This window comes from Stegostoma tigrinum, chromosome 7 (assembly GCF_030684315.1).
Source record: "Stegostoma tigrinum isolate sSteTig4 chromosome 7, sSteTig4.hap1, whole genome shotgun sequence".
Lineage (NCBI taxonomy): Eukaryota > Metazoa > Chordata > Chondrichthyes > Orectolobiformes > Stegostomatidae > Stegostoma > Stegostoma tigrinum.
The window spans coordinates 21,151,323-21,166,246 of NC_081360.1; the positions used below are offsets into that span (position 1 = coordinate 21,151,323).

A 14,924-nucleotide genomic window follows, 5' to 3' on the forward strand; every position below is an offset into this window, starting at 1 on the left:
CTTGGGGATGTAACTGGTGGGGGGTGGGGGGGGTGTGGATGCGTAGGTGCGCTGCCTTTTTTGCACGTGCGTGCCGGTATATCCGAACTAGTGTCACAATGAATAGACATCTAGACGTCCGAGTCCGCAGTATCTATGGCTCAATTATGTAAGACTGGGCGTGTGTATGTAACTGTGTGCGTCAGTGTATCTCAATATGTAGGTCTGTGTGTCCATTGGATATGTCTGCATATTTAACCAGTGTATATGTCTTTGACTCTGTGCAATTGAACAGAAGCAGATCCACAAATCTAAATGCATTTCTACAGACATATGTACATGCATCCTGTGTATATCTTTAAGTGTGATGAGTCTGAGTAGTTCTGCGCACTTAGCACCTATCATTGAAAGAATTGGAGCCTGAACAGTTCGGTGAATATTTGAGCGTGTGTGTGTGTGTGTGTGTGTGTGTGTGTATGTGTGTGTGTGTGTGTGTGTGTATGTGTGTGTGTATGTGTGTGTGTGTGTGTGTGTGTCTGTGTGTGTGTGTGTGTCTGTGTGTGTGTGTGTGTCTCTGTGTGTGTGTGTGTATGTGTGTGTGTGTGTGTGTGTGTATGTGTGTGTGTGTGTGTGTGTGTCTGTGTGTGTGTGTCTGTGTGTGTGTGTGTGTGTGTGTGTGTATGTGTGTGTGTGTGTGTCTGTGTGTGTGTGTGTGTGTGTGTGTGTGTCTCTGTGTGTGTGTGTGTGTATGTGTGTGTGTGTGTGTGTGTGTGTGTGTCTGTGTGTGTGTGTCTGTGTGTGTGTGTGTGTGTATGTGTGTGTGTGTGTGTGTGTGTGTGTGTCTGTGTGTGTGTGTGTGTGTATGTGTGTATGTGTGTGTGTGTGTGTGTGTCTGTGTGTGTGTGTGTGTCTGTGTGTGTGTGTGTGTGTCTCTGTGTGTGTGTGTGTGTGTGTGTCTGTGTGTGTGTGTGTGTCTGTGTGTGTGTGTGTGTCTCTGTGTGTGTGTGTGTGTGTGTGGTTGGGGTGGGGGCGTTCAGGGGGGTAGTTATTACTCACTGTGTTTGCAATGGCACGTGGCTCCACATTGATAGTTTAATTCACTGCACATCGTTTACCGAACGCTTTACGACCTTACAGGTGGAAAAAACGTGGTAATATTGGTCGATATTTTAATAGCGTTACCTGCAGAATCTCGGGGTTAATCTGCTCCCTCCGATCACTGTTATATGTCAGTCTGTAAGAGACGAACGGGTAATCTGACTGTGACAGGAAAGATTTCAGGGGAAAGGGTTTAGCAAGTGTTCAAATGCACGAATTGCGATTTGAACACGATCCATTCCGTAATCAGATAGGAAGAGAAACGGCGTATAAACAGCTGAATACCTCACCTTAAAAAAAGCATCCCCACAACGTGTCCTTATCAAATTTGGGTTTTAATATCCAGATTCCTCTATCTTTTATTAAGTTGTTTATATCAAAGTTTCAAGAATGCACATACCTTATGCACCTATCTCTGACTCAACGGATTTATATTTTACCACCCGTCGTTTGAAGATTTGTAGCAACTCTGCTGTTACATAAACCTTGTATTGGAAGCGGTGTTAGTCCTGGCCCCTAGGGTTTAATTGACTTGGGGAGAATTATAGTTATCCTATATTTGTCGATTGTGAGCTCCCTGTTTTCTCTTAAACGTTAACTTGCTACTTTTAGGGTAGAGGTGTGTTTGGGGAAGGGTGGGGTGCGCAATCAATTTGTTTGTTATGCCCGTCCAGTCCTAATAACTTAACCTGGAAGCCCTTCCATCTCCAGAACAGAAGGTGGGGAACGGCAAGGAAACTCGGAGAATAGATTTTACAGTTCAATTTACACAGCAGTGTTGGTGAGCAGTTGACATGCAGGCTGACGTACGCCGATACCGATCGGCTGTTACACATCACACCGACACCTCACTGAGAAGCTCAGAGTATGACAGTGACTGTGACAGCAGCTCCAGTACCCGCCGCCTGGTGTTGAATGGCTCACTCTCGTTCCCCTAAAGCTTTGCTAAGTCACCTGCGACCACCAGCTCAGGTTCTTGCGGGACTGCTTGCCCTGGTGGCCCGGTATCCAACAACGCGCCAGTAGCTCAACAGCCTCCACAGGCCAAAGTATGATGGGTACCTAGCCAACCAGTTTCTGCGCTCATCTCCTTCACCGCCCGCACAGTGGCAGAGGTGTGCACCGTCTACAACCCGCAACTGGCCGAGTCTCCTCCCACAGCATCTTCCAAGCACCCAGCGCGCACAAAGTCGGGGGAGCGGAGGTAGGGGAACAGGTCCAGCTCCAAGCCAAACCGTCAATGTCGGAGCACCTCCCCGCGGAGGCCTGGGACGCATCTAGAACAAAGTCCACTGTCAGCGTCTCGAGTACAGAGGAGACGGATAATAAGTGCCTGCTTAAATTTGCCTACATTCAAATAACACAGTCAAAAAGAGAAATTTTGCAAATCTTAACAGGGTACTAAACCCTGGGATTAGAAAGTCGGCCCTTTTCTCTACCATTCACCTATTTCTACTTCACTGGGCAGCCTCCAGATCAAAGGACCATGGCTAAAAACCAAGCCCAGTGTTACTGGAAGTGCTGATGCCAGGAAGTTGCTTCATAGCACGGTACAGTGTTTGGGGTCAGTGTACCCCGGGATGGTGTATAGCCCTCCTCAGAGTGAAGCGTCCTTCTGAAACCCCAACAAGCACTAGACGTAGGGTTAGCTCCCGCCAACTGCTCTTGCTCCTGAGCCAAATCTTCCACTTCTAAACGTCACGAAAACGCAGCACAGTCGTCAGGCAAAAGCCGGGAGTGCGGACATTGTCCTGCACAGTGCTCCGCGGTGTTCACAGTACGGTAATGACCCACTGTTGCCTAAAACTCGAGAGGTACCAACATCTGATACATGTGAAGTTTAACACAAAGTCGACGTTTCACAGATATTCTGGAAGTAAAGGAGACCTTTTTTAACATACTCTAATTGTTTATAAGCTGCAATGTTCATAACCGTGCAATTTTTAAAATTATTATTTAATAGGCCATTATTATTTGATTTGCAATGTTTATATGACTGTAGTATCACAATTCATCACCCGGCGCTGTGATGCTCGACCAACCTAATCGATTTAAAGCGCCTTTGCTGACTAAAGGCCATGATAAACACGGATTGAAAAAAAGATCATGCAGCAAATAACATGTTTATCCCTTAACACTGCATCCCAAAACCCAAAGCACCAACCTATTTCATTTTTAATGCTGAATCAGGCTTTGTACCTGTCCGGATGTCAACTTTCGCTGGCCTTTCTCTTTGTCTTTCAGCTCTTTAATGGTGCTGGCGGCAGGAGTGTGTATTTTAAGGCGCATCTTCATACTAAAACTCCCAGAGAGTATTTACAAAGTCTCCTCCGATCTGTTCTAAACGACGGTGTGTCATTTTTTAATTGAAAAAAAAGTTGTGGATCAATCAAATTCGTCGATGTCAAACAACTGGTATTCATTTTATGCTTATGTGTACATTGTCAGAGTAAAATGTGCACTGGGTCAAAAGATGCCAGATGGAAAATATTAAAATTGCCAACTGTAGAATAGCTAAGATTAAAACTGCGTCCACTCGGTAATCGTCTAAAATTCCATCTGTGACTGAGTGATTGTGACCAGACCCAGAATGTCGAGATACATTTGCAGTGGATACAGTGACGCCGTTTAAAGCGATAACGGTAACAAGTGTTTTCCAAATCTGCGTTCTTGATCTCTGTCTCTCTCAAGCGCAACGTTGAAGTGATCCCTGACTTATAAAACCGCCACATTCCTGAAATAAATGTTTAAAAGGCTTCTCGCAATAATGGACAGTTATCAGAAACAGAGGAAATGACCAGGTATTGCAATCGGCGGCGAGTCACATCAAAGTATAATGAAAAGGGCATTTTCTTGAAAAGAGAGAAGTTATGAACGTTTCGCCTGTCCTCTGCTGGGGTGCAATGCAGACCAACTTGCCTAGAATTTCAGCTCAAGTACGATTTGAGGTCGGAGTTATTAGCAAGTGATCCATCAAGCCTACACTGTTTCTGTGAACAATCCCCTTCTTTAAGATTTGACGAATGGTCTTTGAACTCGAACTGTTAACTGCTGTTCTCTTCACGGATGCTGCCAGACCTGTCGAGTTTCTACAGCAATTTCCGTTTTTCTATGTCTGATTTTCGATGTCCGCCGTTCTTTGTTTCATTTCTTTGTCATTATCGATTTTGAGGTTTGCTGAGAAGCTAGCCAAGATATTAAAAAAGCCATTTCAAGATTGGCATGTACCTGAGTCATTTTTTTCTGGATGTTTTCTACGAATCCATCACATCGTAACACTGAGTGGTGAGTATATCATACACCAAGATCTGTGGAGATAGTGAAACGTTAATGGATAAATGTTAATTCGTAACCTTGCCCATAGAGATGTCTAGACAAATAAGGCCGGGGTGGGGGGACCTGAAATGTCACGTCGACTCCTTTTCAAATGAACTTCCATTATATTCTCATTCACAGAATTGCTGCACAACTGAAAGCATATGGATTGCAGTCTGATTGTTAGAGATTCCCATTTTCAGTTTTCAGTTGTAACAAATACAGGGGCAACACTACATTTTACACAGCGTCACACAGGCTCAGGGAAATAACAGGTAAATGCCAACTGATCGTGCTCCCTCAGCTGGGGAGTACGTTTGTGAAGCCCCAAAATCTCCAATCATTCATCTGGCACCCCATCCCCCATCCCACCCCTACCACAACCCAACTCCCCAAGCCTCCGTCCTCAATGCCCTGGACGAACACTGTTAAATAGGACAAAAAGGTCCAAGAGCAGCGGGCGTTGTGTTTTTGTTTTGCAACACGTAACATTCTAAAATGTGTTACTATTGTTATTTCTGTTTTCGAAATATAGTATTAAAAATGCTGTTGAAATGCAGATGTGCGTGCAGAAGCATCCCTCAGACAGATGTGTGATTTGGGGTAATTCCTTTGGACGGTCAATTAAATCCGCCTCGGAGGTGAACAGATTTCCCGCAAGTACAAACTGTCCATAAGTCTCTTCCAAGACGCCAAGTGGATGATATCACCGAATAATTGATTTTAATAAATGTTTGACACTCTTTCAAACCCAGAAAGTGCACTAAAATGATTCAACGATACCACTCACTGTGCTAAGATAGTTTATATTAACGCTGGAATATTCACGCAACTGTTTCACATTATCCAAATCTTTGTACCTCAGTTAATATGTTATCCCGAATTCGTCTAAATTATAATTATAGAATTGCGCTATTTGTTGGTTTTCCTGAAATTTATCCATTGTCGCTGATAGTGCCCAGTTATTTTCTAGATGATTTTTAACCATCACGCGGAAACTGTTTTCTTTTTCATTATTTAGCGTTTTAAATGTGCCAATGCAGATTAAAGGCTCAAAGTCACATTGTTATCCTTTGTGAAACATTTTTTTGAATTTCGGACAAACTTGCTTATAATCCCTGAAGTCCGCTTGAAACCGGCGACCTCTAGTGGCAATGTTGGGGAATGAATCTTTAAAAAAATGTCCCGCAGAGGTGTATTTACATTTGCATAGCGTCTTTCGGGACATTCCACAGCATTCCCAACGCAGTATTTCTGAAATGCAATTATTGTACCAGTCTAGGAGGCCTGGCATTAATTTGTGCACAGCAAGCTCCATCAAAAAGCAATGTGAAAAATGCACGATAACAAAGTGTGTAGGCCCGAAACGTCAGCTTTTGTGCTCCGGAGATGCTGCTTGGCCTGCTGTGTTCATCCAGCTTCACGCTTTGTTATCTCGGATTCTCCAGCATCTGCAGTTCCCATTATCAGTGAAAAATGCACGTTTTGTTTTAGTGACGGTGATTATTGAGAGATGAATATTGGCGAGGATTCCCCAAGAGGGCCTCTGCTTCGAAATAATGCTGTGGGGTGTTTAATGTCCACCTGAGAGCACAGAGAGTGCTTTGATGTGGCGTATCGACCGGAAGATGGTACCTTCCCCGTGCGGCACACCCTCAGTACTGCATTGGTGCATGAGGCAAGAATGATTTGAGCCCAAAACCTTCGCGAGGGCGACAGCGTGCGATCAACTAAACCCCAGCTGATCCTGAGGAGCCGCACATCAGGCAAATGTATAAGCAGCGCGCTCTGCAAAACCCAGCGATCAATTGGGGTAACTTCATACACCTCTGCGAGTAAAGGGAAATTAGAAGGGACATGTGGAAGTGGACATGCACATAAACGGATCGAATATCGTGGAATAAAACGGAAGACTAGCTGTCCAGACAAAGGATAAATCGGCATCAAAAAGCAGTGAAATTCGCAAGTTAGATGTCTGCGTTTACAAATGTTGGCTTTAAGCTCCTCTACTTTAATTTTCTCAGCCCACTAGAAGTATAATCTCGGTCAATAATTGAGAACAATCAGATGTGGATGTCAAAATAAAAGCTAAACATTCGTTTGCGACTTTTTTGTCGCAACTGTTTCGTAGAGCTCCGAGTATTTCGAGTCAAATTAGCAGATGATTGTGTGCCGAATGTAACCCACAGCTTCTCCTCGCTCCCAAAACAATGACACAGTTGATTTCGGCTCAGTTTTTAAATAAACAGCTGAGTGCATTCTATCAAGTGACTGAAGGAGTTCGTTAGAAGTAGGGCTCTTGTGAGTGGTAGCGTCCCTACCCCTGGGCCGACAAACCCGGGTTCAAATCCCACCTGCCCCGGAATAAAACAGGTTGATCAGAAAAATGAGTTAAATAAAAGGACCGTTTGAAAACGCTTCGTATATGGACATGCTGCTCAGGAAAAGGACTTGAGTACGTGTCAGCAAAACGCGCGCAATTTTAATGTGTACCTTCATTATTCGCTTTACTAAATGGTCATCATTGTAAACTGGCCGCAACTTCAAGAATTGTCATCAATGTTAAGGAACTCGTTTATGAGTACCCACCAGTTAGATACATATACCGTCCCCTCAGTGATATGAATTCAGTAGCTTCATTTTACCAGGCAACAATAGCATTTCAATACAAAATCTGATTTTCAGAATCACCCAGTGGACTTCCCCGATGGGGAAGTTGAGGATAAATGATATTTAATTCGTGAATTCTCGGTATCGGCTCAGACTCACTGCAAAAACCCATGCTTTTGAACCCAAATAGCTACCGCGTTCAAGTCCCACCTCTGCGGTTGGGCACAGGAGATCTCAGTCGCCGCTCCAGTTCACTGTAGGTATGAGGGAGCACAGCCCAGTCTAAGATATGGTGTTTGCAATGAGAGCCGCCCACCACAGCCCACCCCTTGAACGCTCAGATACAAGTAAAAGGTCCCATTGTGAAGAAGACCAGGTGAATTCTCCCTGGAGCCCTGGTCAGGATTTATCTCTAAATTAGCCCCACAATAACGGGTTCGAGGTCACTGTCACGTTGTTGTACGTGGGAGCTTGGGGTCTACCAATTGACATTACAACAGTGACCGCAATTTGTAAAGTGCTTCATTGGCTGTGGAATGCTTTGATGCTGGTGGTTGGGCGGGGGGCGGGGGGGGGGGCGTGGTGGGGGTAGGGGGTTGGGTGAAGGTGCTATATTTGCATATTAATTATTTGAAGTGCCCACAAGGCCTTGCTGGCTTGCGAGGGTTGTCAGCACGGGTGCAATGAAGCGTCAGGGCCATTCTTGGTGACCCAAGGAAGGTCTGCGTCAGCTGCACTTGGGTTTAACTTTGGCCGGGAGAATTAGGGACCAGGCCACAGAATTCTAGACAAAAGATACAAAACTCAAAGAGTGTGAAGGCGCAGAGGGGCGGCATTTGCAGGTGTGTTAAAAAAGAGAGATTTTAAAGGTAGATTTATAGCTTTCGATTTCTAAATATTCCGTGGCCGCAATCATCATTTTGAGCAATATTTTGTCAATAATTATTTATTCTTGTAAAGTCCGTTAGATGCTCACAATAAAATTATACCGCTCACTATGCGTTATAAAATATAAAAATGAAGACACCCGCGTGTTCTATAGCGAACATCTCCCAGGCGGACAAGGAAAATACGGCGCTAATGCCAGGACTGAGGAGCAAGGTGAATAAAACATGAAGATTTTCTGTGCTTTCGGACACATCTGTCAAACCAGCACTGGGTCTTACTCTGTGGAATTGTTCGCTGCAAAAGCATGTGTTTAACGGGAATCCTTCCCAATACCTTGTATTGCGCATTCTCTCGCCCTCGCTAGATTATTGTAAACGCTACTCACCTCTCCTGCGTGCTCTTCTTTGCGTTGACGAGGCGCGTCTCTTACACTTCTAGGCAGTTCATTAATTCTCGTTTCCTTTTGTTACCACCTCCCACCCAGCCCAACACACACACACACACACACACACACACTTGCAAACGGGATCATTAAAATTCCAAGGAATCTTTAATTCAAAATTATGGTACGGTATAAAAGTGCTCTAAATATTCGGGGCGAGTTGCTGAGGCTCGCAGCAAGTCCTCTACAAACTTTTACAAACTTATGCAAAACCAAAGGATAGAATAACTCATAAAGGTGGGTCCTTCGCACAGCTCCCCAGCGTTCGACGATTCAATTCTCTTCGCAATCCCGGAAGTATTTCCGTACGTCCCAGAGCTGTGCCTCCGGCCCTTGGAGGGAACAGAAGTGATTTCTGCGCACCAAGTGCTTGAGCAAAGATGTTCTGGCGTTCGCTGCGTTGCTCCTGCATGGAGTGTTTGACCGTTGACTGCGTCGAGATGTTAAAAAGGTTTGGCATGAGATGCAGTAAAAAGCCGCGACACGTGTAACGGATATTACTTTGCCGCGAGTAAACAGTAAAACCGCCTGTCATTTCGAGGCGAAAATGCAGGTTGCCATAGGAACAGCACGCCAGAGTTGTAGAAAGTTTGCAGTAACATTGGGGAGGCTCAGACCAACACAAATAGCTGGAAACAAAACAAAAGAAACAGTTGAAAAGACATGAAAGAATCGCCACGGTGTGAACTCAGGGCAATAGTCTGTCCGCACACATACCCACCCCAGTGCAAGAGACAGCGGTGAGTGACAAGATTTCGCAACCATTCGGTATTTTTACAGTTTACCGTAAACTTAGGGGCTCAGCTGCCCACGCACACCACAGGAATTAGAAAGGCAAACAACAATGTTTAACAGGACAAAGATCACCTTTTCTCGCATGTTGATCCAAATCATTGTCTCTGACGGCCTCGAGAAGCGGCTGGAGTCCCAAATCTATCAACTGAACCGAAAGCAATTCTCTGCGAGAGTTAGATTTTACAATTTAAGTTCAAAACTGTGTTCACTGGGGCTCGAACTGGGAATTAAACGGCCGTTAATGACTGCGAGGCTGAACGGTGGTTTATCAATGTCAACTCACTGGTTTCTGAAGAAAGTGGCAACAGCCAATCCTAACCGAAGCAGATTTATGAAAATATTTTCGTTTTGGTCCTTTGTCGTGTCAGTAATTTTCTGCCCTTAGGCTGTGAATACGAGGCAGCGGGAATCTCTCTCAGCTTGTCTGGGACAAGCAATGTTCCGCTTTGTAATCAACTCCACTCCCGTGTTCAGAAAAAAGCTTGTCACAAAGAAGAGTGAATCAAACTAAAAAGGCCGGTCTTCAGCGTGGTATTCTTTTGAGAGACAACATCCCAGCCTCTCTTAAAATTCATTCCAGAAATAACTCCTTCAACCCAGTCTGCGCTTTTTTAAAAACACGTTTGCGGGCTGTGCTTATTGAAAGAAGCGAAGAAATAATCGCACTCAGAATTATCGTGTTTGCAGAGCCTATTTAGGATAACCAGGGACCATTTGATGCTGCAATTGGTGTTAGTCCCATGGATTTTACCAGTTACTTGAACCTTGCTAACGCGGACAGATCACGCTGAAGACTCTGGGAGAAGTCAGGAGAAGAAAGGCCAGCTACAGATCCAGATTCTGTCATTTATATTTCTGACCTGATGGATGCGTATAGGATTGAGTCGTCATCATGGGGAGGACTGAGAAAATTTGACCTTGGTGTCAAACCCGAAAGGTGTCAAAAGAAGTGACTTGTAAACACAAAAACAGAAAGCCAGACAAATCGCAAAACACTCTGCAGCTTCAAGGCTGTGTCCCACCCATTGCAACCCGCACGCTGGCTGAGGAAGTTTCGTTCTATCTTTCAGATTCTGCCAATATACATTCAGACAGCTGTTGTTGATGGTGATAACCAGCGGTCTTGTTCACCCAGCGGTCCATCTGGGGGAAAATGTTGAATTGAGTTCCTAAGTGGAGACAGCGTCACAGGTAAAATCCCTACAGTGTGGAAACAGGAAATTCGACCCACCAAAGAGCATTCCAACCAGACCAAAGCCGCTATCCTATCTCTGTAACCCTGCGTTTCCCTGCACATCCGTAGCTACTATGGGTAATTTAGCATGGTCTGCTCACCTAACACACATCTTTGGACACAGGGAGAATATGCAAATTCCACACAGACAATCTAAGTTTAGAATCGAACCCGCCGGGCTCCTAGCTCCGGTGCGGCATCAGTGCTAACCACTGAGTCACCAAGAACCAAGAAGAGAGGATGAGGACCAAGTGGAGAATAGCCCCTCACTCCCTGAAGAAGATTGTAGAAAACGCACAGAGCTTAACGGTTATCAATTTCGTGTTACTTCACCCTAGAGCGGAATGGAAGACAAATTAAATCTCCAAGAGGAAGTAGGCTGGACTGAACTGAGTCCAAGAATGTCACGAATACACTCGAAAAAAAACGCACCCAGGTAAAATAAATAATCAAGCAAGGGGTGTTTTGAGTGTGATTGGTTGACGTGTGGACTTCACTAATTGGATTGATTCGATGCGGCCCTTTCTAACCTGAGATTGCAGCATTCGTCTTGTTAAAAGCCGAGTTGTCTTGTGTGTTACAGTGTATATATGTGTGTATTTGTGTTTGTGTGTTTAAGTGTGTGTATTTGTGTTTGAGCTTGTGCGTGTTTGAGTGTGTAGGTGTTTGAGTGTGTGTATTTGTGTTTGTGTGTCTGAATGTGTGCGTATTTGAGAGCGTGTGTTTATGATTGTGTGTTTGAATTTGAATGTGTTTGTACTTGAATGTGTTTGTATTTGTGTTAGCATGTGTATATGAGTTTGTGCATGTCTTTGAGTGTGTGTTTGAGTGCATGTGCGTGTCTGAGTTTGTGTGTTTGTATGTATTTTTGTGTGAGTTTGGGGTAAGTGCATTTGAGAATGTGTGTTTGAATGTGTGTAAGTGTTTGAATTTATGACTATATGTGTGTTTGACTGTATATGCATGTTTGAGGATGTGTGTATGAGCATTTGTGTGTTTTTGAGTTTGTGTCTGTGTTTGCGTGTGTTTTGAGGATGTGTATGAGTGTCTGTGTGTATTTGAGTATTTGTGTTTGAGCGTGACTGTGTGTGTTTGAGTGTGTTTGAGTGTGTGCGTGTTTAAATGTGTGTTTATGTGTGTTTGAATGCGTGTTTAAGCGTGTGTTTGAGTGCGTGCGTTGGGGAGGGTGGAGGTAATAAATTTCTCTCTCCACTGTTGATGCTAAACTGAGTGGATGAACTTCCCTCTCAACATTTGGTAAGACTTGACAGTGTTTCATGCCCTGTGTGAAAGTTGTCCCTAACACTGGCCGAAATGTGGGAAGCAGAGACGCTCCTCGCGGCTGGGATGTGAGTGTTTTCCGGAGAGGCTGCTTTCGGGAATGTTCTTCCCAGCTCCCAGATTTTGCTGGAGACAGTGAGCACACACCACCCCTCCACCCCTACACCCGCACCCACCCACCCCCCCCCCCCCCCACACCGCCATCATATCTTCACCTCCCCCAACCCTCGGAGCTCCTCCTACTCTCCCTCTCGACCAATCAGGAATCCCTGCCACCTCCGCATTCGTAACAACTTTCCAGCCACTCTTATTCCCCCCAAAAAAACCGACCAGTCAAAAAAAAAGTTGGGAAAATTTCGGTGAAGTTCCTGACTCGGCCAAACTCAGTCTCCATTTTCGGCGATCGGGGCTTTCAAATCCTGAATTGGAAACAAGTCTGCCTTTGGAAAGAGGGGGGAAAGAAACAGATTTGGAGCGGGCGAAACGGTTATCTCTGCTTACTTGCTTTCTTGTCTTCTTACGCCCTCTCCCTTCCTCCCTCCCACCCGTCCACCCATCCCGACCACCCAGTTGACCCCTCCATCGCCCCCCCCCCACCTCCTCCAAGCTTCCCCCTCCCCTCCGCCCCTCTCCCCCGGACTGTGTGGCATGCCTTTAGATATCATGCAAGCCAGCCCTCGCAGTCTGCCTGTCTCTCCAGCAGACAGTCTGGTCAGCAGCGAGGAGGAGGCGGACAGGCAGCAGAAGCGATACGACAGCAAGAGGAGGTACAGCAAGAAGAGCAGCGAGGACGGCAGCCCGAACCCCGGCAAGAGGAATAAAAAATCGAGCCCGAGCTCGCAGTCTTACGAAGAACTGCAGAGCCAAAGGATCCTGGCGAACGTGAGGGAGCGCCAGAGAACGCAGTCGCTCAACGAGGCGTTTTCCTCCCTGAGGAAAATCATCCCCACCCTCCCCTCGGATAAACTCAGCAAGATCCAGACCCTCAAACTGGCCGCCAGGTACATCGACTTCCTCTGTCAGGTCCTGCAAAGCGACGAGATGGACCAAAAAATGACGAGCTGCAGCTATGTGGCCCACGAGAGACTGAGCTATGCTTTCTCCGTGTGGAGAATGGAGGGAGCCTGGTCCATGTCCGCTACGCATTAGCGTCCAAAACGGTATGTACTTCTTTCTGCAGCCTGGCCACCAGCTTACCGTGCGAGGCTGTCAAACTAGTGCTGTGTGTGTGTGTGTGTGTGTGTGTGTGTGTGTGTCTGTATCTGTGTGTGTCTGTATCTGTGTCTGTATCTGTGTCTGTCTGTATCTGTGTGACCATATCTGTCTCCCTGTGTGTGTATGTGTGTGTGTTTGTATCTGAGAGTGAGCGGGCTAAAAGTCTCATGGAACTCAGCTCCCTGCCTGCTTGTGAAAGCGTCCTGGGTCTATATGGGGTGTCCCCATTCTCTGGCCGAGTTTAATCCTCGCATGACTCCACCAACATTTCCTGTATTTTTTCTGTCTTTAAACTTAGAACGTCGAACAGCTGCTCCGTTTTTGCAAAGTCCATCGCAAATGACATATTCAAATATTATTTCCGACTGCAGTGTCTGTCTTGGGCAGGAAGTAGGGATTTCTTCTGTTCACAATGTTTATAAGGCTGAGGTTTAAAGATATATGAGCCTATTAAGACCGGGGCAAATGGCCTTTTACCAAGGGGACGTGGAAATTTTGTGAAGGTTAGAATGGAGCACACGATCTGAGATTCGCTCTGTTTTGGATGACAATCATGTAGCTTAGTGATGGGCTAAACCCAAAATATCTTGCAGCTATTTTCTGAATTAGGATATTTCTAATAATTAGATGGAGGAGAAGTGAAGGTGAAATAGAAATAACGGGAGGGGAGCATTAGTTAACGGTTAAATTGCGTTCGGTAGCAATGTAAACGGGTTATTAACTACTTTTATAAACAACCATTTTCAAAAACTTTTTTCTTAATGATTTAATTTTTACTTGAATATATATCCCAGATGAAATTGGAATGATACGACATCTCCATCATCCTGGCAATTGCAAGCAGCATGCTCCTGACTGTCTGTTACTCTGTAAATCTACCTGTCGAAGGAGTTGAGTTAAAGAAGCCCTCTGGAGTATCATGCTGTCATGCTCCCAGTGTCACTTTCCCTAGTTAGACCCCCTCACTGAGATTGCAGCGAGGTGCTAGCACATTGATGAGCCTTTTGTATTTTCTGCTTCACTTTGTTGAAGGGTGGGGATCAGTGGTTAAAGTCGTATTTTCTCTTCCGTGTGTTGACAGGCGTTTAAGGTCGTTGGAGCCCTCGATGGGGCTGGAGTTCAATGAGAATCCTTCCCTTCCCTTCCTACAGACGGCCCAGGAAGAAATCTCATCCACCTCTCAACCGATACTCCCTGTGAACTCTGAGTAAAGAGTCCTTCCAGACTGCACAGTGACTTGAAAGGTTTCAGCAACAAGAAGCAAGAAAGTGTTGCTTTTTCTACACACAAAAGTAAAACAGACGTGAAAACTTCTCCCGGCAGAGCGGGATGTGTGTGCGGTCAATCTCACGGTGAAGTGACAATGTCTGCATTCAGGACAGTCGCTCGGAATGGACGTATTGGGATCTTTCCACACATTTATGCTTTAGAATTAAAAAAATAGTCGTTTTCTGAGGTTAATCATCGCGACAAATTGGGCCCAGACAGATCGAGAAAAGCGAAAAAAAGAGAATAAAATATCGGCACTCTGGTCACTGCATGCTCGCCCTCAGTAACCCTGGAATAAGCAAAGCTTCACATTGTTAGCCTTTCTCTATCGCGTGTAAATCTTGCTAGTTTATTTATTAAAGTTTTGCCATCGAATGAGTGTGCGGGGTAATTATATGTTACTTCCTTTAAGAGTTCTGGCGATTCAGAACTGGTCCTATTTAATCCTCAGTGGGTGAGAGGGAGGTGGTGGTGAAATGGAGCTTGCATGATTTTCAAGAAAGGAAGTTACTCCCTCGGTAAACGAATCATAGCAATTCATCCCGCCCCACACATATATATTATATATAAAATATATATACCCATATTATTTTATATAACCATTTCGTTTTCTTCATTAAATAGAAGATCATTCTGACACAAACAAACCTTCAAACTGACAAAAGGAACATGATTCGAATTGATTCAGACAGATCAGACACTGTGTATATCTGGATTTCTTGTGTATTCACAGACCAGGGATCGTCAGATTTCGGTCACTTGCCCGTCCCTATATGTATGTTGAGGACCTGTATAGCA

At 45.1% G+C, this 14,924-nt stretch overlaps 1 protein-coding gene across 1 annotated transcript; it reads left to right on the plus strand.

The window, feature by feature from the left end:
- Nucleotides 1-12,266: 12,266 nt before the first annotated feature.
- On the plus strand, nt 12,267-14,501 carry twist2. The gene is made up of 2 exons (XM_048534832.2): nt 12,267-12,802; nt 13,939-14,501. The coding sequence occupies exon 1, from the start codon at nt 12,291-12,293 to the stop codon at nt 12,789-12,791; it is 501 nt and encodes a 166-aa protein (XP_048390789.1). The 5' UTR covers nt 12,267-12,290; the 3' UTR covers nt 12,792-12,802; nt 13,939-14,501.
- The last annotated feature ends 423 nt before the right edge of the window (nt 14,502-14,924 follow it).